The sequence below is a fragment of the Euprymna scolopes genome, chromosome 11, assembly GCF_053919585.1.
Source record: "Euprymna scolopes isolate OS-2025 chromosome 11, ASM5391958v1, whole genome shotgun sequence".
In the NCBI taxonomy this organism is placed as follows: Eukaryota; Metazoa; Mollusca; class Cephalopoda; order Sepiida; family Sepiolidae; genus Euprymna; species Euprymna scolopes.
In genome coordinates this window covers 36,406,617-36,428,999 of record NC_136492.1, presented here as the reverse complement: position 1 = coordinate 36,428,999, position 22,383 = coordinate 36,406,617, and the positions used below count along the sequence as shown (strand labels likewise).

Sequence of the window (22,383 nt, the reverse complement as noted above, 5' to 3'; positions counted from 1 at the left end):
AGCAGTTAAGGAAGATTATTATACAGGAAGGCATTACTTTACATGGTCAGACTGTTTAATATATATATATATATATGCACATAACCTTGTGAACAGTACATATGACCCGAGCAAAGCCGGGCGGAACAGCTAGTATATATATATAACAGTGACCGTGTCTGTGTATCTGTGTGTCCGTTTGTGTGTGTGTGTGTACATTTCCCTACGCAATAACTCTGTCAATTTAAAGTGTAAAGACTCGAAATTTGATATACAGGGTACTGAGATTTGGGAAAATCTATGTGATCGGTTTGCGGCCAGAAATTTTTCTGTTAAGAGGTCAATGTTCAACGATTTGTACCTTTGAGAATTCTACCAAACTCCTCCGACAATTTTGGGACTAAACACTTGAAATTTCATATGTAGGTTCCTTGGACATGGATCTAACTTAATAACTTGATTTGAGCCCAAAACAGTAAATGTTCTGGTGGCCTAATAGGGGTCTAAATTAAAAAACTTGACCGCTTTTTTTTTTATCAATATACACCTCCAAACACCCGAGCAACGCCGGGCTGAAATGCTAGTCCATATATCTATAAAAGTGAAAGTGTGTGTGTGTGTGTGTGTGTATGTGCGTGTGTCTGTGTACATTTCCCTATGCAAACACTCTGTCAATTTTTAGTCTACAGACTACAAATTTGATATACAGGGTACTGAGATTTGGGAAAATCTACGTGATCGGTTTTCGTCCAGAAATGTCGCTGTTAAGGGATCAAAGTTCAACGATTTGACCTTTGAGAACTCTACCAAAGTCCTCCGACAATGTTGGGTCTAAACACTTGAAATTTTAGATATAGGTTCCTTGGACATGGATCTAACTTAATAACTTGATTTGGGACCAAAACAATAAATTTTAAGGGGTCATAATAGGGGTCAAATTAAAAAAATGGACCGTTTTTTTTTCTCAGCATACACCTGCAAACGCCCGGGAAACGCCGGGAAGCCATGCTAGTATAATATAAAGCCGAACGTCTATGTGTGTGTCTGGTCACGAATAGGCTCCTATATGGTTCACTATTATAGAAAACTGATCGCATATAATGATAGAAGATGTATCGAGACACAGGAATGTGTATGTTTGATCTGGCATAATGATGATTCGTTAAAATTATGGGGTCTGGTTCGCGCCTGGCCTCCATAAAATGGAAATAGGCACAAACGTTAAAAAAGACTTTACATATCTATCTGCGTAAGTATACTTTGATAATTATGTTTCAATTTGAAGAAATATGGTATAATAAAATTATGGGGTGTTCGTTCGCGTCTGACCTCCATAGAATAGAAATATGTAACAAAGTTTAACAAAGTTTTTTTAATATAGATCCACAGAATATAAATGTTTCAGTGTGAACAGGTATGTTTTAATAAATTATGGGGTTTATCTATTTTATTTGTACTTTCATCATACTTTGCTTGGGTTTTGATAGCCTTAATTTCGAAGCTATCTCTTTACAACCCTTCCTTTTCATAACCTATAATACTTTAATAAATCAGAGTCCATTTTCTGTAGGCTGTTTTTGGACCCAGTCCACGACGGGTACTTTTGCTAGTATATCTATAAAAGTAAACGTGTCTGTGTACATTTCCTTACACAATAACCCTCTCAGTTTTAAGTCTATAGACTCGATATTTGATATTCAGGGTACTGAAATGTGGAAAAATCTTTGGCATCGGGTTTCGGCCAGAAATTTGGCTGGTAAGGGGTCAAAGTTCAACGATTTGACCTTTGAGAACTCTACCAAACTCCTCCGCCAACCTGGGATATAAACACAAGAAATTTTAGATATAGGTTTCTTGGACATGGATTTAACTTAATAACTTGATTTGAGCCCCAAACAATAAATGTTTGGGGGTCATAATAGGGGTCAAATTTAAAAAAAAATATTTCTGCGATCTCTACAAAATTACTCAGATAATATCTGGTATAAACATTTGAAATAAAAGATATTCAGAGATAGAGCAAGCTTTTTAATCGGTTTGGGTTAAAACTACAAATCTATTAATGTATGTATGTATGTTTGCATGTCTGCCTTAAACTTCCGACAAAGGCGAAGGATTTTCACAAGATAAGTATCGTGTTGAGACTCGCCCCTTCAGACGACAAATACCGAAGAATTGTCTAAAAACATTAATTTCTTCACCCTCAACTGGGCACTTTTCTACAGGGAGGGGTTGTTTTTTTCGCCGATACTTTCGAAAGTTATCCTTTCGTTTCGATTGTCTGGCCTTAATTTAAACCTACGTCACTTTCGGTTTGGCGGTGGTCGTAAAAGCAAAGACGTCACTTTTGTTTCTTTTCCTCCTTCGCAGAAGGGGTTCGAGCCTGCCTTCCTACTACCACTTTTCTTTTTGCTCAACACACACACACCTCCAAACACCAGGGCATCACCGGGCACCCATGCTATATATATATATATATATATATATATATATATATATATATATATATATATATATATATATATATATATATATATAAAGAATATTCCGTAGAGCTTAAAACAGACCAGTAAATTTCATTACAATTACTAAACAAAATTTTGTTTTACTATGGTATTAAAAGAGTTTAAATAGACACGGATAATCAAGGTTGTTCTTTGAAGGTAATTTTGGGAAGACTGCAGTAAAATGTCGCATGTACATCGTTGAAATCGTTTAAATAAAATGTTAATTTAAAAAAATGTCAAAATCCAGCCACAACATTTCATGGAAAAAAATTCAAGGTAGTGTAAAATGTTTCAAATTAAATGAAAAACATTTCAAATTAAATGAAAAACATTTATTTGAAAGTAATAGCTTAAAAATAGAAGAGCATTTTAGATACTTGGCTTTCTCCTGTTGCCTGCTCACGGGTCATACATTTGAGTGTTCTATAAAAGGGAGAAAATCTACTAAAGTGAAAAAACAAAAAGTTAAACAAAAAATAAAATGGAGAAAATTCACAGGGAAACAAAGTAACGTTTATATATTTCTATTTTACTACAGTAGATATAGAAAATTGCCTAAAAATAAAATGTATATGTTAGTATATTTAGATATATTAAGGGAAAATATAAATTGCATGTTAATTCTTTATCATATTAATTAAATAATTGTATTAATAAGTTATTAACATATAAGGTTAATTTAATATTAAAAATGATTAATTTCCCACAGGTAATGGTTTGTCATGCCAACCGTATGTCATTTCTTACAAAACTAGTAGTTCAGGAACTGCCTATGACTTTTAATCTCAATGGAATTTTGTGAAAAGCTACATGTTGTGGGGAGACAGTAATTGCAAAACATGTAGCACAATCCCTAATGAAATGCGTTGTGACGACCATTCAGAAGCAATTACATTAACAACAGTACAATTGGACAAACGTTTGGATTATTGCATTCTCAGCACCAGAACCGATTGTGAATCTAATGAGCGGATTAAAATAGGAAGCAAAATTTGCTAACGATAAAAAAGAAAATCGAATTTCTTAAAACTTTAATTTTTAACTGTAATCAAGCATATAAACGTATGTAACTAAACTTAATATTGTTTATAATAGATGGTAACAATATTTTCCTATCGGATAAAAGTGCGGAATGAGAGAGCAAGCATAACAAACACTCACATCAGATAATAACAAACTGATGTGTGTGTTTTTTTAAATTTATGGCAGCCCTACCATCCTACACTTTTACTCTTCGCAAAAAGACGGCTTTTGCGATTAAACGTGACGTCATACACTGTGACGTGCGACATGCGGAAAAGTCAGGCTATCGACGATGATTGATAGCTTTTTATGTATTAGAAAACTTTGAAACATATTGCATAAAAAACAATGAACTATAAGCTATACCGTAAATGAAGCCGTAATAAAATAAAACAACAGACATTATTTAACAATAAATTTTAAAGACTAAAATTCGTTGATTATTTTTTAAAACTAACCTGCAAAGTCAAGCAATATCAATTATGATTTTTAAAGTTAAAATTTGAAACTATCTATTGTTGTGCAGAAAATATTGATGGTATTGATTATATTGATTAGTAATGAATGTATTCTATTTGCAAATAACACACATAAATTTATGTAGTTTATGGAATTATGTGTGTTTTTGTAAATAGAATAGAATAAAATATTGCAATTATTAATTTTGGGATTAAAGTTAGAAAAAAGTTGAAAACTACAACTTAACACTATTATTATTATTATTATTATTATTATTATTATTATTATTATTAGTAGTAGTAGTAGTAGTAGTAGTAGCAACAGCAGAAGAGGTATTTGGATTCTTCGGACACTTTGTAAATTAAATAAAGGGTTCGAAATTCGAAATTCCGTGCAGATTTCCACGTTCGACAGGATACATTCGAAACGTTGTGAAAATGAAACTCCAAGTAAGAGCAGTTAACCGAAGAATATAAATACGAAAAATATGCGCCTCACTAAAAAAAATCACAAACTATTGTTATCAATAAAATATTAAAACAAAAATACTCACCTTCGAATCCATGTGTGTCACGTGATTTGTTTGAAATAATCCACAAATTAATAATTTTTGGTGGATCAACTTGTCAATGCAGATAAGGCAGTTATATTGCCATCCATATTAATGTCCCTAAAGAAAAAAATGTGGTACAGATGAATTGTAGAAAAACAAATAACAACAAATATATATATATATATATATATATATATATATATATATATATATATATATATATATATATATATAACAAAAAATATATATAAAACTCACACTGGCAAAATATGAAACTCCTAATTTTATATCTAAAAATTAAAAGGTGTACATGGCTAAATAAAGGTGATTCCACTTAATCGCATCTAAGATTCTACTTAATCGCATCTCAGCATGCATTTGTTAGTTTCATTCAAAGGACAAGGAATAATCGAAGACGCCATAAACCGGATAAGATATTTTAGAGCTTTTCTCATTCTAGACTTACAAAGTTGACATGCCAAAATAAAATGATGATATGAGATGAATATCATAAACATATTCTTTAAAAACTAATATGATTTAAATGTCTCATTTACTTCATTAAGATCCAGTTCTTATATATATATATATATATATATATATATATATATATATATATATATATATATATATATATATATATATATATATATTATAATAAAAAAAAACTCTAATGCCTTGAAACCAGTTTATGAGTTCCGTTATCAAAAATTCTGCATAAATAAATAAAAGTACCATGGATGTTTTTTTAAGTCGCCAATTTACGAATCGTCTTTTTATTTCATTTATTTTAAAATAGATTTTATTTTTCTACACTCCTTACAAAACGAAATAAGTAAATAAAACCGAAAATATGTTTTTAAAATTTGGTTGGCATTACAAATAAATAAAATCGTTCCGCTTTAATGTTATACTTTTTTCATTTAAAATGATTTGTCGATGGAAGTTGACACTAAAATGCTGAGTAAATGTTATATTCATGTATTACAAAAATGTTATATTCATGTATTACAAAAATGTTATATTCATGTATTACAAAAATGTTATATTCATGTATTACAAAAATAAAATAGATAAACAAAATAATATTTAGTTGCATCCCCACGCGGGCGAAAACCGGTTTGTGCGATTTAAGGTGTGTATTTTTTGTCACGTTTAAAACATGCAAATAAAACAAAACTATAAATGGGTTTCTCATTTTTTACACTGATATTTTACGAATAATTTCTTTCAGTGTTTCATTTTTTCCTTAAATTTTTGAATATTACTTTTCTGTTTTGAAAACATTCTAATAAAAACAAAGCGACTATAAAAAATTGTAATAAAAACAAAACAAATATAAAAAATTCAAATATAAAAATTCTAATAAAAAAAAACAATATAAAAAATTCTAATATAAAAAATTCTAATGAAAACGAAACGGATATAATATAATTCTAATATAAAAAATTCTAATAAAAACAAAACGAATATAAAAATTCTAATAGACAAAAATTCTAATATAAAATATTTCTAATGAAAAGAAAACGAATATAAAAAATTCTAATATAAAAAAATTCTAATAAAAACAAAACGAATATAAAAAATTCTAATATAAAAAAATTCTAATAAAAACAAAACGAATATAAAAAAATTTTAATAAAATTTTCTAATAAAAACAAAACGAATATAACAAATTTCTAATATAAAAAAATCTAATAAAATCAAAACGAATATAAAAAATTTCTAATATAAAAAAATTCTAATATAAAAAAATTCTAATATAAAAAAATTCTAATAAAAACAAAACGAATATAAAAAATTTCTAATAAAAAATTCTAATAAAAACAAAACAAATATATAAAATTACTAATATAAAAAATTTCTAATAAAAACAAAACGAATATAAAAAATTTCTAATATAAAAAAATTCTAATAAAATCAAAACGAATGTAAAAAAATTCTAATATAAAAAATTCTAATATAAAAAAATTCTAATAAAATCAAAACCAATATAAAAACAATTCTAATAAAAAAAAATTCTTATATAAAAATTCTAATATAAAAAGATTCTAATATAAAAAAAAATTCTAATATAAAAAATTCTAATAGGAACAAAACGAATATAAAAAGATTCTCATATAAAAAAATTCTAATAAAAAAAACGAATATAAAAAGATTTTAATATAAAAATTTTAATATAACAAATTCTAATAAAAACAAAACGAATATAAAAAATTTCTAATATAAAAAAAATCTAATAAAATCAAAACGAATATAAATAATTTCTAATAAAAAAAAATTCTAATATAAAAATTTTTTAATAAAAACAAAACGAATATAACAACTGTCTAATAAAAAATTCTAATAAAAACAAAACGAATATAAAAATTTTCTAATATAAAAAAAATTCTAATAAAATCAAAACGGATATAAAAAATTCTAATATAAAAAATTCTAATATAAAAAAATTCTAATAAAATCAAAACGGATATAAAAAATTCTAATATAAAAAATTCTAATATAAAAAAATTCTAATTAAATAATAACGAATATAAAAAATTCTAATATAAAAAATTCTAATATAAAAAAATTCTAATTAAATCATAACGAATATAAAAAATTCTAATATAAAAAATTCTAATATAAAAAAATTCTAATTAAATCATAACGAATATAAAAAATTCTAATATAAAAAATTCTAATATAAAAAAATTCTAATAAAATCATAACGAATATAAAAAATTCTAATATAAAAAATTCTAATATAAAAAAATTCTAATATAAAAAGATTCTAATATCAAAAATTCTAATATGAAAAAATTCTAATAGAAACAAAACGAATATAAAAAGATTCTAAAATAACAAAATTGTAATAAAAACAAAACGAATATAAACAAGATTCTAATAGAAAAAATTTTAATATAACAAATTCTAATAAAAACAAAACGAATATAAAAAATTCTAATAAAAACATTCTAATGAAAACAAAACGAATACAAAGATATTCTGATATAAAAAATTTCTAATAAAAACAAAACGAATATAAAAAATTCTAATATAAAAATATTCTAATATAAAAAATTCCAATAAAAACAAAAATAATATAAAAAATTCTAACATACATAAATTCTAATATGAAAAATTCTAATAAACACAAAACAAATGTAAACAAAACTAATATAAAAAAATTCTAATAGAAAAAACCGAATATAAAAAAATTCTAATATAAAAAAATTCTAATATAAAAAAAATTCTAATAAACAAAAACAAATATAAAAAAATTCTAATATAAAAAATTCTGATATAAAAAAATTCTAATAAAAACAAAACTCATATAAGAAATTCTTATATAAAAAATTCTAATAAAAACAATCTCTAAAAAAAACAAAACGAATATAAAAAATTCTTATATAACAAAATTCTAATATAAAATTCTAATAAAAACAAACAGAATATAAAACATTCTCATATGAAAAACTTTAATGAAAACAAAACGAATATAAAACAATCGAATTAAAAAAATCTAATAAAAACAAAACGAATATAAAAAAATCTCATATAAAAACATTCTAATATAAAAAAATTTCTAATAAAAACAAAACGAATATACAAAGTTCTGATATAAAAAAATGCTAAAAAAACAAAACGAATACAAAAAATTCTAATATAAAAAAATTCTAATAAAAACAAAACTAATATAAAAAATTTTGATATAAAAAATTTCTAATAATTCATAATAATAATATTTCAAAACGAATATAAAAAATTCTAATATTAAAAAATTCTAATAAACACAAAACGAATATAAAAAATTCTGATATAAAAAAATTCTAATAAAAACAAAACGAATATAAAAAATTCTGATATAAAAAAATTCTAATAAAAACAAAACGAATATAAAAAATTCTAATATAAAAAAATTCTAATTAAACAAAACGAATATAAAAAATTCTGATATAAAAAAATTCTAATAAAAACAAAACGAATATAAAAAATTTCTAATATAAAAAAAATTCTAATAAAATCAAAACGGATATAAAAAATTCTAATATAAAAAATTCTAATATAAAAAAAATTCTAATAAAATCAAAACGAATATAAAAAATTCTAATATAAAAAATTCTAATATAAAAAATTCTAATAAAATCAAAACGAATATAAAAAATTCTAATATAAAAAATTCTAATATAAAAAAATTCTAATATAAAAAGATTCTAATATCAAAAATTCTAATATGAAAAAATTCTAATAGAAACAAAACGAATATAAAAAGATTCTAAAATAAAAAATTTTAATATAACAAATTCTAATAAAAACAAAACGAATATAAAAAATTCTAATAAAAACATTCTAATGAAAACAAAACGAATACAAAGATATTCTGATATAAAAAATTTCTAATAAAAACAAAACGAATATAAAAAATTCTAATAAAAACATTCTAATGAAAACAAAACGAATACAAAGATATTCTGATATAAAAAATTTCTAATAAAAACAAAACGAATATAAAAAATTCTAATAAAAACATTCTAATGAAAACAAAACGAATACAAAGATATTCTGATATATAAAATTTCTAATAAAAACAAAACGAATATAAAAAATTCTAATATAAAAATATTCTAATATAAAAAATTCTAACATAAATAAATTCTAATATGAAAAATTCTAATAAACACAAAACTAATGTAAACAAAACTAATATAAAAAGATTCTAATAGAAAAAACCGAATATAAAAAAATTCTAATATAAAAAAATTCTAATATAAAAAAAATTCTAATAAACAAAAAACAAATATAAAAAAATTCTAATATAAAAAATTCTGATATAAAAAATTTCTAATAAAAACAAAACTCATATAAAAAATTCTAATATAAAAAAATTCAAATAGAAACAATCTCTAAAAAAAACAAAACGAATATAAAAAATTCTTATATAACAAAATTTTAATATAAAATTCTAATAAAAACAAACAGAATATAAAACATTCTCATATGAAATACTTTAATGAAAACAAAACGAATATAAAACAATCGAATTAAAAAAATTCTAATAAAAACAAAACGAATATAAAAAAATCTCATATAAAAACATTCTAATATAAAAAATTTCTAATAAAAACAAAACGAATATAAAAAATTCTAATATAAAAAAATGCTAAAAAAACAAAACGAATACAAAAAATTCTAATATAAAAAAATTCTAATAAAAACAAAACTAATATAAAAAATTTTGATATAAAAAATTTCTAATAAAAACAAAACGAATATAAAAAATTCTAATATAAAAAATTCTAATAAAAACAAAACGAATATAAAAAATTCTGATATAAAAAAATTCTAATAAAAACAAAACGAATATAAAAAATTCTGATATAAAAAAATTCTAATAAAAACAAAACGAATATAAAAAATTCTAATATAAAAAAATTCTAATAAAAACAAAACGAATATAAAAAATTCTGATATAAAAACATTCTAATAAAAACAAAACGAATATAAAAAATTCTGATATAAAAAAATTCTAATAAAAACAAAACGAATATAAAAAATTCTGATATAAAAAAATTCTAATAAAAACAAAACGAATATAAAAAATTCTAATATAAAAAAATTCTAATAAAAACAAAACGAATATAAAAATTCTAATATAAAAAAATTCTAATAAAAACAAAACGGATATAAAAAATTCTAATGAAAACATTCTAATAAAAACAAAACGAATAAACAGATTTTCTGATATAAAAACTTTCTAATAAAAACAAAACGAATATAAAAAATTCTAATATAAAAAATTTCTAATAAAAACAAAAGGAATATAAAAAATTCTAATATAAAAAAATTCTAATAAAAACAAAACGAATATAAAAAATTCTAATATAAAAAATTTCTAATAAAAACAAAACGAATATAAAAAATTCTGATATAAAAAAATTCTAATATAAAAAATCTCTAATAAAATACAAACGAATATAAAAAGAATCTAATATAAATAGTTCTAATATAAAAAAATTCTAATGAAAAAAAAACGAATATAAAAAAATTCTAATATAAAATTTTTTTCATATAAGAAATTCTAATAAAATAAAACGAATATAAAAAATTATAATAAAACCATTCTATTAAAACAAAAGGAATACAAAGATATTCTGATATAAAAAAATTTCCAATAAAAACAAAACGAATATAAAAAATTCTAATATAAAAAATACTAATATAAAAAAATTCTAATATAAAAAAATTCTAATATAAAAAAATTCTAATAGAAACAAAACGAATATAAAAACAATTCTAATATAAAAAATTCTAATAAAAACAAAACGAATATAAAAAGATTCTAATATGAAATTTTTTAATTAAAAAATTCTAATAAAAACAAAACGGATATAAAAATTTCTAATAAAAACATTCTAATAAAAACAAAACGAATAAAAAGATATTCTGATATAAAAACTTTCTAATAAAAACAAGACGAGTATAAAAAATTCTAATATAAAAAGATTCTAATATAAAAAAAATTCTAATATAAAAAAATTCTAATAGGAACAAAACGAATATAAAAAGATTCTAATATAAAAAATTTCTAATAAAAACAAAACGAATATAAAAAAAATTTAATATAAAAAATTTCTAATAAAAACAAAACGAATATAAAAATTCTAATATAAAAAAAAATTCTAATATAAAACATTCTAATAAAATCAAAACGAATATAAAAAGATTCTAATATAAAAAATTCTAATATAAAAAAATTCTAATAAAATCAAAACGAATATTAAAAAAGTCTAATATAAAAAATTTCTAATAAAAACAAAACGAATATAAAAAATTCTAATATAAAAAAATGCTAATAAAAACAAAACGAATACCAAAAATTCTAATATAAAAAAATTCTAATAAAAACAAAACTAATATAAAAAATTTGAATATAAAAAATTTCTAATAAAATCAAAACGAATATAAAAAATTCTAATATAAAAAAATTCTAATAAAACAAAACGAATATAAAAAAATTTAATATAAAAAATTTCTATTAAAAACAAAACGAATATAAAAATTCTAATATAAAAAAATGCTAATATAAAAAAATTCTAATAAAATCAAAACGAATATAAAAAGATTGTAATATAAAAAATTCTAATATAAAAAAATTCTAATAAAATCCAAACGAATATTAAAAAATTCTAATATATAAAGATTATAATATAAAAACATTCTACTACGAAAAAATTCTAATAGAAACGAAACGAATATAAACAGATTTTAATATAAAAAAATTCTAATAAAAACAAAACGAATATAAAAAGATTCTAATATAAAAATCTTTTAATATAAGAAATTCTAATAAAAATAAAACGAATATAAAAATAAAAAACGAATATAAAAATAAAAAACATTCTAATAAAACCAAAAGGAATACAAAGATATTCTGATATAAAAAATTTTCAATAAAAACAAAACAAATATAAAAAATTCTAATATAAAAAAATTCTAATATAAAAAAATTCTAATATAAAAAAATTCTAATATAAAAAAATCTAATAGAAACAAAACGAATATAAAAAGATTCAAATATAAAAAATTCTAATAAAAACAAAACGAATATAAAAAGATTCTAATATGAAATTTTTTTAATATAAAAAATTCTAATAAAAACATTCTAATAAAAACAAAACGGATATAAAAAATTCTAATAAAAACATTCTAATAAAAACAAAACGAATAAAAAGATTTTCTGATATAAAAACTTTCTAATAAAAACAAAACGAATATAAAAATTCAAATATAAAAATATTCTAATATAAAAAAATTCTAATATAAAAAAATTCTAATAAAAACAAAACGAATATAAAAAATGCTAATAAAAACAAAACGAATATAAAAAGATTTTAATATAAAAATTGTTAATATAACAAATTCTAATAAAAACAAAACGAATATAAAAAAATTCTAATATAAAAAAAATCTAATCAAATCAAAACGAATATAAATAATTTTTAATATAAAAAAATTCTAATATAAAAAACTTCTAATAAAAACAAAACGAATATAAACAAATCTAATAAAAAAAACGAATATAAAAAAATTCTAATAAAAACAAAACGAATATAAAAAATTCTAATAAAAAAACGAATATAAAAAAATTCTAATAAAAAAACGAATATAAAAAAATTCTAAAAAAAACGAATATAAAAAAATTCAAATAAAAAAACGAATATAAAAAAATTCTAATAAAAACAAAACAAATATAAAAAAATTCTAATAAAAAAACGAATATAAAAAAATTCTAATAAAAAAAACGAATATAAAAAATTCTAATAAAAAAACGAATATAAAACATTCTAATGAAAAAAACAAATATAAAAAAAAATCTAATAAAATAACGAATATAAAACAAATCTAATAAAAAAAACGAACATAAAAAATTCTAATAAAAAACGAATACAAAAAAATCAAATAAAAAAAACGAATATAAAAAAATTCTAATAAAAAAACGAATATAAAAAAATTGTAATATAAAAAAAACGAATATTAAAAAAATCTTATAAAAAATTCTAATAAAAACAAAACGAATATAAAAAATTCTTATAAAAAAATTCTAATAAAAACAAAACGAATATAAATAAATTCTTATAAAAAATTCTAATCAAAACAAAACGAATATGAAAATTCTTATAAAAAAATTCTAATAAAAACAAAACGAATATAAAAACATTCTAATAAAAACAAAACGAATATAACAAAATTCTTATAAAAACAAAACGAATATAAAAAAATTCTAATAAAAAGAAAACGATTATTAAAAAATTCTATTAAAAAAACGAATATAAAAAATTCTAATTAAAACCGAATATAAAAAAATTCTAATAAAAGCAAAACGAATATAAAAAATTCTAATAAAAGTAAAACGAATATAAAAAAAATTCTAATAAAAGCAAAACGAATATAAAAAAATTCTAATAAAAACAAAACGAATATAAAAAACTTCTAATAAAAACAAAACGAATATAAAAAATTCTAATAAACACAAAACTAATATAAAAAATTCTAATAAAAAAAACTAATATAAAAAATTCTAATAAAAAAACAAATATAAAAAAATCTTATAATAACAAAACGAATATAAAAAAATTCTAATAAAAAACGAATATAAAAAAATTCTGATAAAAAACGAATATAAAAAATTCTAATAAAAAAACGAATATAAAGAAATTCTAATAAAAAAAACTAATATAAAAAAATTCTAATACAAAAAACAAATATAAAAAAATCTTATAATAACAAAATTCTAATAAAAACAAAAGTAATATAAAAAAAATCTAATAAATCAAAACGAATATAAAAAATTCTAATAAAAACAAAATGAATATAAAAACATTCTAATAAAAACAAAACGAATATAAAAAAATTCTTATAAAAACAAAACGAATATAAAAAAATTCTAATAAAAAGAAAACGATTATTAAAAAATTCTATTAAAAAAACGAATATAAAAAATTCTAATTAAAACCGAATATAAAAAAATTCTAATAAAAGCAAAACGAATATAAAAAATTCTAATAAAAGTAAAACGAATATAAAAAAAATTCTAATAAAAGCAAAACGAATATAAAAAAATTCTAATAAAAACAAAACGAATATAAAAAACTTCTAATAAAAACAAAACGAATATAAAAAATTCTAATAAACACAAAACTAATATAAAAAATTCTAATAAAAAAAACTAATATAAAAAATTCTAATAAAAAAACAAATATAAAAAATCTTATAATAACAAAACGAATATAAAAAAATTCTAATAAAAAACGAATATAAAAAAATTCTGATAAAAAACGAATATAAAAAATTCTAATAAAAAAACGAATATAAAGAAATTCTAATAAAAAAAACTAATATAAAAAAATTCTAATACAAAAAACAAATATAAAAAAATCTTATAATAACAAAATTCTAATAAAAACAAAAGTAATATAAAAAAAATCTAATAAATCAAAACGAATATAAAAAATTCTAATAAAAACAAAATGAATATAAAAAAAATTCTAATAAAAAAACGAATATAAAAAAATTCTAATATAAAAAAATTCTAATAAAAAACGAATATAAAAAAATTCTTATAAAGACAAAAACTTTAATAAAAACAAAATGAATATAAAAAATTCTAATATTAAAAAATTCTAATAAAAAACGAATATAAAAAATTTTTTATAAAAAACGAATATAAAAAAATTCTAATAAAAAAACGAATATAAAAAATTCTAATAAACAACGAATATAAAATTTTTTAATAAAATCAAAACGAATATTAAAAAATTCTGATAAAAAAAAACGAATATAAAAAAATTCTAATAAAAAAAAAGAATATAAAAAAAATTCTAATAAAAAAAATGAATATAAAAAAATTCTAATAAAAACAAAACGAATATAAAAAAATTCTAATAAAAAAACGAATATAAAAAAATTTTAATAAAAAAACGAATATAAGAAAATTCTAATAAAAAAAACGAATATAAAAAATTCTAATAAAAAACGAATATAAAAATTTTTTAATAAAAACAAAACGAATATAAAAAATTCTAATAAAAACAAAACGAATATAAAAAATTCTAATAACACTTCTAATAAATACAAAACGAATATAAAAAATTCTAATAAAAACAAAACGAATATAAAAAAATTCTAATAAAAAAACGAATATAAAAAATTCTAAGAAAAACAAAACGAATATAAAAAAATTCTAATAAAAACAAAACGAATATAAAAAATTCTAATAAAAACAAAACGAATATAAAAAAATTCTAATAAAAAACGAATCTAAAAAAATTCTAATAAAAACAAAACGAATATAAAAAATTCTAATAAAAAAAAACGAATATAAAAAAATTTTAATATAAAAAAATTCTAATATAAAAAAATTCTAATAAAAACAAAACGAATATAAAAAAATTCTAAAAAAAAACGAATATAAAAAATTTTTAATAAAAAAAACGAATATAAAAAATTCTTATAAAAAAATTCTAATAAAAACAAAACGAATATAAAAAATTCTAATAAAAACAAAACGAATATAAAAAAAAATTCTTATAAAAACAAACGAATATAAAAACATTCTAATAAAAACAAAACGAATATAAAATATTCTAATAAAAGCAAAACGAATATAAAATATTCTAATAAAAAAACGAATATAAAAAATTCTAATAAAAAAACAAATATAAAAAAATTCTAATAAAAAAACAAATATAAAAAAATCTTATAATAACAAAACGAATATAAAAAAATTCTAATAAAAAACGAATATAAAAAATTCTGATAAAAAAACGAATATAAAAACATTCTAATAAAACAAAACGAATATAAAAAATTCTAATAAAAAAAACGAATATAAAAAAATTATACTGAAAAAAAAACGAATATAACAAAAATTCTAATAAAAAAAAACGAATATAAAAAAATTCTAATAAAAACAAAACGAACATAAAAAATTCTAATAAAAAAAACAAATATAAAAAAATTCAAATAAAATAAAGGAATATAAAAAAATTCTAATAAAAAACGAATATAAAAAAATCTAATAAAAACAAAACGAATATAAAAAAATTCTAATAAAAAAATTCTAATAAACACAAAACGACTATAAAAATTGTAATAAAAACAAAACGAATATAAAAAAATTCTAGTAAAAAAACGAATATAAAAAAATTCTAATAAAAACAAAACGAATATAAAAAAATTCTAAAAAAAAACGAATATAAAAAAATTCTGATAAAAAACGAATATAAAAAAATTCTAATAAAAACAAAAGTAATATAAAAAAATTCTAATAAATCAAAACGAATATAAAAAATTATAATAAAAACAAAACGAATATAAAAAAAAAAGAATATAAAAAAACGAATATAAAAAAATTCTAATATAAAAAAAATTCTAATAAAAAACGAATATAAAAAAATTCTTATAAAAACAAAAATTTTAATAAAAACAAAATGAATATAAAAAATTCTAATATTAAAAAAATTCTAATAAAAAAACGAATATAAAAAATTTTTTATAAAAAAACGAATATAAAAAAATTCTAATAAAAAACGAATATAAAAAATTCTAATAAAAAACGAATATAAAATTTTTTTAATAAAATCAAAACGAATATTAATAAATTCTAATAAAAAAAACGAATATAAAAAATTCTAATGAAAAAAACGAATATAAAAAAAATTCTAATAAAAAAAACGAATATAAAAAAATTCTAATAAGAAAATGAATATTAAAAAATTCTAATAAAAACAAAACGAATATAAAAAAATTCTAATAAAAAAACGAATATAAAAAAATTTTAATAAAAAAACGAATATAAGAAAATTCTAATAAAAAAAACGAATATAAAAAAATTCTAATAAAAAAACGAATATAAAAAAATTCTAATAAAAACAAAACGAATATAAAAAAATTCTAATAAAAAATTCTAATAAAAACAAAACGAATATAAAAAATTCTCATAAAACATTCTAATAAATACAAAACGAATATAAAAAATTCTAATAAAAACAAAACGAATATAAAAAAATTCTAATAAAAAAACGAATATAAAAAAATTCTAAGAAAAACAAAACGAATATAAAAAAATTCTAATAAAAACAAAACGAATATAAAAAATTCTAATAAAAACAAAACGAATATAAAAAAATTTTAATATAAAACAAATCTAAAAAAATTCTAATAAAAACAAAACGAATATAAAAAATTCTAATAAAAACAAAACGAATATAAAAAAATTTTAATATAAAAAAATTCTAATATAAAAAAATTCTAATAAAAACAAAACGAATATAAAAAAATCTAATAAAAAAACGAATATAAAAAATTTTTAATAAAAAAAAACGAATATAAAAAAATTCTAATAAAAAATTCTAATAAAAACAAAACGAATATAAAAAATTCTAATAAAAAATTCTAATAAATACAAAACGAATATAAAAAAATTCTAATAAAAACAAAACGAATATAAAAAAATTCTAATAAAAAAACGAATATAAAAAATTCTAATAAAAACAAAACGAATATAAAAAAAATCTAATAAAAACAAAACGAATATAAAAAATTCTAATAAAAACAAAACGAATATAAAAAATTCTAATAAAAACAAAACGAATATAAAAACATTTTAATATAAAAAAATTCTAATATAAAAAATTCTTATAAAAACAAAACGAATATAAAATAATTCTAATATAAAAAAAATCTAATAAAAACAAAACGAATATAAAAAAAATCTAATATAAAAAAAATCTAATAAAAACAAAACGAATATAAAAAATTCTAATAAAAACAAAACGAATATAAAAAAAAATCTAATAAAAACAAAACGAATATAAAAAATTCTAATAAAAACAAAACGAATATAAAAAATTCTAATAAAAACAAAACGAATATAAAAAAATTTTAATATAAAAAAATTCTAATATAAAAAATTCTTATAAAAACAAAACGAATATAAAATAAGTCTAATATAAAAAAAATTCTAATAAAAACAAAACGAATATAAAAAAAATCTAATATAAAAAAATCTAATAAAAACAAAACGAATATAAAAAATTCTAATAAAAACAAAACGAATATAAAAAAAAATCTAATAAAAACAAAACGAATATAAAAAATTCTAATAAAAACAAAACGAATATAAAAAATTCTAATAAAAACAAAACGAATATAAAAAATTCTAATAAAAACAAAACGAATATAGAAAATTCTAATAAAAACAAAACGAATATAAAAAAATTTTAATATAAAAAAATTCTAATATAAAAAATTCTAATAAAAACAAAACGAATATAAAAAAAATCTAATATAAAAAAAATCTAATAAAAAAAAACGAATATAAAAAATTCTAATAAAAACAAAACGAATATAACAACAACACTGAATAGAATAAAAACTACGTATGTTTTTAGCGTCCCAAATTTTGAAACGATTATTTTGGCTGTATTTTCATTGCGAGTTATAATCGTTTTCAAACAAAAAAACAAAACAAATATGTTTGATTAATGTGAAAAATTACTACTTGATCAATTTACATATTTTTAAAAGCATTTTCTTTACGCAAGGCACTCAAAATCTCTTTCTTTCTATTGTCTATAAATAAAGTCCCTAAAATCAATAGAACCTATCCTAGGCAAGTGGTGGATGGAAATTCGTAGCCACCAAATTGTTTCTACGTGCATAAATAAACGTCATTTACAGATATATATTGTCGGGATTATTTCACCAACAAGAAGAAGGGGGGGTAAGAAAAGGCAGTAAGGGCTTGCAACGAAATGGTGACGTTGTTTACAAGCAGTCTTTTCTTTCCTTGTAAAGGTAACAATTAACTGGTAACGTTTGCCGAACAACAGTAACGAGGTAATCAGTCTAAGAGACGCCAACCGACTAGCAAGCTAGGTAACTAGCTTCTTAACTAATCACTAACCCGTAGTGAGACAACTCCTTTTATGCATACTAACTCTCAGTGGCGAGAATTCCAACGTGATTTCCAACGAGATGAGAATATATATTAAACTTAGTAGGAGATACACACCCAGTTTCTCACTAACGGCAAACAGCAGTTTAGTGTCTTCTCTTCCCTCCGACCCACTCCCGGTAAGTCAAATCAATTTCAATTCTTATACACATTCCGCACAAAAAAAAAAAAGAATTCCTGATTAAGGGGAATAAAACAGTCAGTATAGACGCTTAATAGGCTGGGTATTTCCCTTGTTAAATCTCGAGGATTGCAGTCATTACAGCACCACTGTTCATCTTCTGGTGGTGCTTCTATTAGGCCCACACAATCGAAATGAAACCAATCATCGCATGTATCACATACTATCATTTGTCTAGTATCTTCTGGTCTGTTGCAGGCTGAACAGATCCAAATTATCGTGCTCTCTTTCCTTTGTGGGTCTAGGCTCACATCTTAAGAGCTTGATGGTTCCATGTCTGTTGGGTCGGGTTCTTCTGGCTGTTGAGAGAATTCTTGAGGAAAGAGATGTTTGATGGAGTGCATGTCTATAGCTACATTTCCTTTCTTCACTTTCACCATGCGTACCAAATTATCACTTCCTCGGATTAGTTCGAGGACTTTACCTAGGGACCAAAAAGGCCTAGTCTTCAGAGGACTTTTAATGAGTACTATATATATATCTCCTGGTTTTATCTTATCTTCAAAAGAAGAGTCAGCTAGATTCAAGGTTCTTTCTCTGAGACTCAATAAGTCTTCATTCCAAAGTTTCCTAAATTTTTTCAGACTGTCTTCCCGAGAACGCAAGGTTTGAATCAAGTCCCTTAGTGCAAGCGGGTCCATGGTTCCCAGGTCCTGGTCTTCAACCCTCATTAATATTACACGACCAACATTGGCGTTCATGAGAGAGTTTGGAGCTAAAATGTCCAGCTCATAGTCATCAGAGCTTATATATGTCAGGGGGCGGCTGTTTATTGCCCTTTGAACGTCCGACAAAATGGTTAGTAGACCAAAATATTCTAATTTTCCTCTTCCTATAGCATTATATAGGCAAGATTTTATGGTCTTGATAGACCTTTCCCAGCTGCCACCGTACCAAGGAGAAAACAGTGGAATAGTACAATGTTTATGTTCGTATGAGTGGAACCGTACTTTAAATTCATCTGCTATCATCCCTTTGTTTATAATTCTGGCAGCAGCAGTAAATGTACGGGCATTATCCGAGTAAAGGTGAGTGGGGATTCCATTCACGTTCGTAAATCTGACAAAGGCCTGTATAAACGATTTTGCAGACATATCTGGTACCAGTTCTAAATGTACTGCCCTAATGCTCATGCATGTAAAAAGGACAATGCACATTTTATAGTCGCCATCTTTTCCTTTAACATAAATATGACTGGTAAAATCCACACCAGTATGTAAAAAGGGTTTGGAAAAATTCACACGCAGAGTCGGTAGGTTGGTTGGATTAGGTGTTGAGAAGGAAACAGGATTAAACCTTTTACACTTGGCACAAGTATTAACCACATTCTTAATAGCCTGTCTGGCTTGTGGTATCCAGTAACCTGCTAATCTCACCTCATTTAATGTTATGGCCAAGCCTAAATGTTGACTTCTTTGATGGCACTCCCGAATAATCAATTCTGTCAGACGATGCTTTTTCCCCAATAAAACCAGATTTTGAACTTCATATGGGTGATATACAGATTTTTCTATTCTCCCCCTAGATCTTACAATGACTTTGGATCCAGAAAGAGGTTCAGATCTTTAACAACTTGGCCACGTTATTTCCTTCAGGAGTTAATAAAAAGTCTAGCTCTGCTGAAAAAGATGGTTTCTGCATTGTTTTAATCAGGTAGGTATTAGCTTGTAACTTGGGATCCATCACTCGCTTTTTTAATCCGTTAACAAAAAGATCAATGAAGTTACACTAATCAATTTACTAAGGCTGGAAAATCTCTCCAGCTCGACTACAGAAGTAGCGACTTCATTCTCTGTTACATAATTCACCGAGGGACAAATCCGCCCTTAGAAAGGCAACCCAATTGATCATGGTGCCAGGAGGATTCATCCTGCCTTATCCATTCAGGCCCCTCATACCAAAGAGGAAGGTTTTCTTTAAATCCGTTAATAATTAGGCCTCTGGTGAAGAAATCAGCTGGATTGGGATTTGTAGCAGTGGGAACATACCTAAAATTCACTTTTATATCAAGATCAGTTTTAATTTTCTCCGTCATTTGAGTTATGTCCTGTAATCTATGTCTTACAAATATATTTTTTGTTTGGACAAAATCAGGAAGAACCCAAGACAGAACTACCTGGGCATCTGTAATCGCATAAATATTTTTTTACAGTAATGTCCTTTAGGGACTGTTTAATAAAAGGAAAACATTTCACAGCCAAAAACACAAATAAAAGTTCCAACGTTGGGAGGGATCTTCCTTGTAGAGGAGCCATTTTTGCTTTTGCAAATACCAAGGATCATTTTCCATCCTGTACTGCATACACTGTAAACCCATACGCGGATTTAGCCGCATCACAAACGAAAAATAACTGTGTTTCCTTTCCTTCATCTAAAACTCTCCAGTGTTTTCCAAACAGAACACATGCTTTGAGGAACAGCATGATTCCAATTCAGCTTTAGTTTCCAAAGTTCTCTCATTAATAAACAACCTCGCACTGTTACAGGTAAATAAAGGGACAAAGGGTCAAATACCTTTGAGGTCTCGGACAATATTTTTCTCTTGGTTGATGCTTCCACGTCGCATGATTGTGGTGAGACCCTTATGGAATCTTGCACAGGGTCGTATAGATAACCCAAGACTTTTTCACAACCAGAATCGAATGCTGATAAGATTCAATCAGCCTCCATTTTCTTCTTGAGCGCTACACAGTTAGAATTACACGATTGCAAATCAAAATTTCCTTCGCGTAGACGCTCTCTCACAGAGGTATACAAGGCAGATAGGGTTTCAGGGTTATTCCCAGTTTTAACTAGGTTATCAACATAAAAATTAGACTTTAATGCTTCCAAAGGAAATTTGTCAGCATGGAACTTTAACACATAATTCAAAATAAAAGGGCTTGCACTGAAACCAAATATTATGCTTTTGTAACGGTAGCAATGCAAGTTTTCACCTTTCTTTAAAAAGAAACGAAATCGATTCCGATCTTTTTCGGATTCCATCTGAATGCTTTTCTGATGTCAGCCAAGAAGACATATTTGTTCGTTCTGAAACGGATTATCAGTTCTAGCATATCAGTCATTAAATTTACGCTTGGATATGCTGCTTCGTTTAATGACACATAAACCTTTTGCTTATAAGAACAATTAAAAACTGGTCTTATCTTTGTAGTTGTCTTGTCAGTTAATTTTAACACAG

General features: G+C 21.6%; 2 protein-coding genes across 5 annotated transcripts in view; both read right to left on the bottom strand.

Moving 5' to 3' along the window:
- Positions 1–22,383, bottom strand: part of LOC145287834 (Na(+)/H(+) exchanger beta-like) — a 1,099,100-nt gene that overhangs the window by 841,484 nt on the left and 235,233 nt on the right. For all 4 annotated transcript variants that reach the window (XM_080135700.1, XM_080135702.1, XM_080135704.1 and 1 more), the window contains exon 2: positions 4,522–4,638. The gene's annotated coding sequence lies outside the window, so the exon portion shown is untranslated. The remainder of the gene's footprint in view (positions 1–4,521; positions 4,639–22,383) is intronic.
- On the bottom strand, positions 19,457–21,768 carry LOC145288117 (uncharacterized). Its single transcript, XM_080136185.1, has 2 exons — positions 21,717–21,768; positions 19,457–20,739 (listed from the first exon to the last, which is right to left on the bottom strand). The coding sequence occupies exons 1-2, from the start codon at positions 21,766–21,768 to the stop codon at positions 19,457–19,459; spliced, it is 1,335 nt and encodes a 444-aa protein (XP_079992311.1).

What these genes read in the sequence shown, in the direction of transcription:
- LOC145288117 (XM_080136185.1), bottom strand. Translation starts at nt 21,768, where the DNA reads ATGCGACGTGGAAGCATCAACCAAGAGAAAAATATTGTCCGAGACCTC. An exon ending in TATTGTCCGAGACCTCAAAG is followed by an intron (nt 20,740 to 21,716) that starts GTATTTGACCCT and finishes CTGGATCCAAAG; the next exon opens with TCATTGTAAGATCTAGGGGG.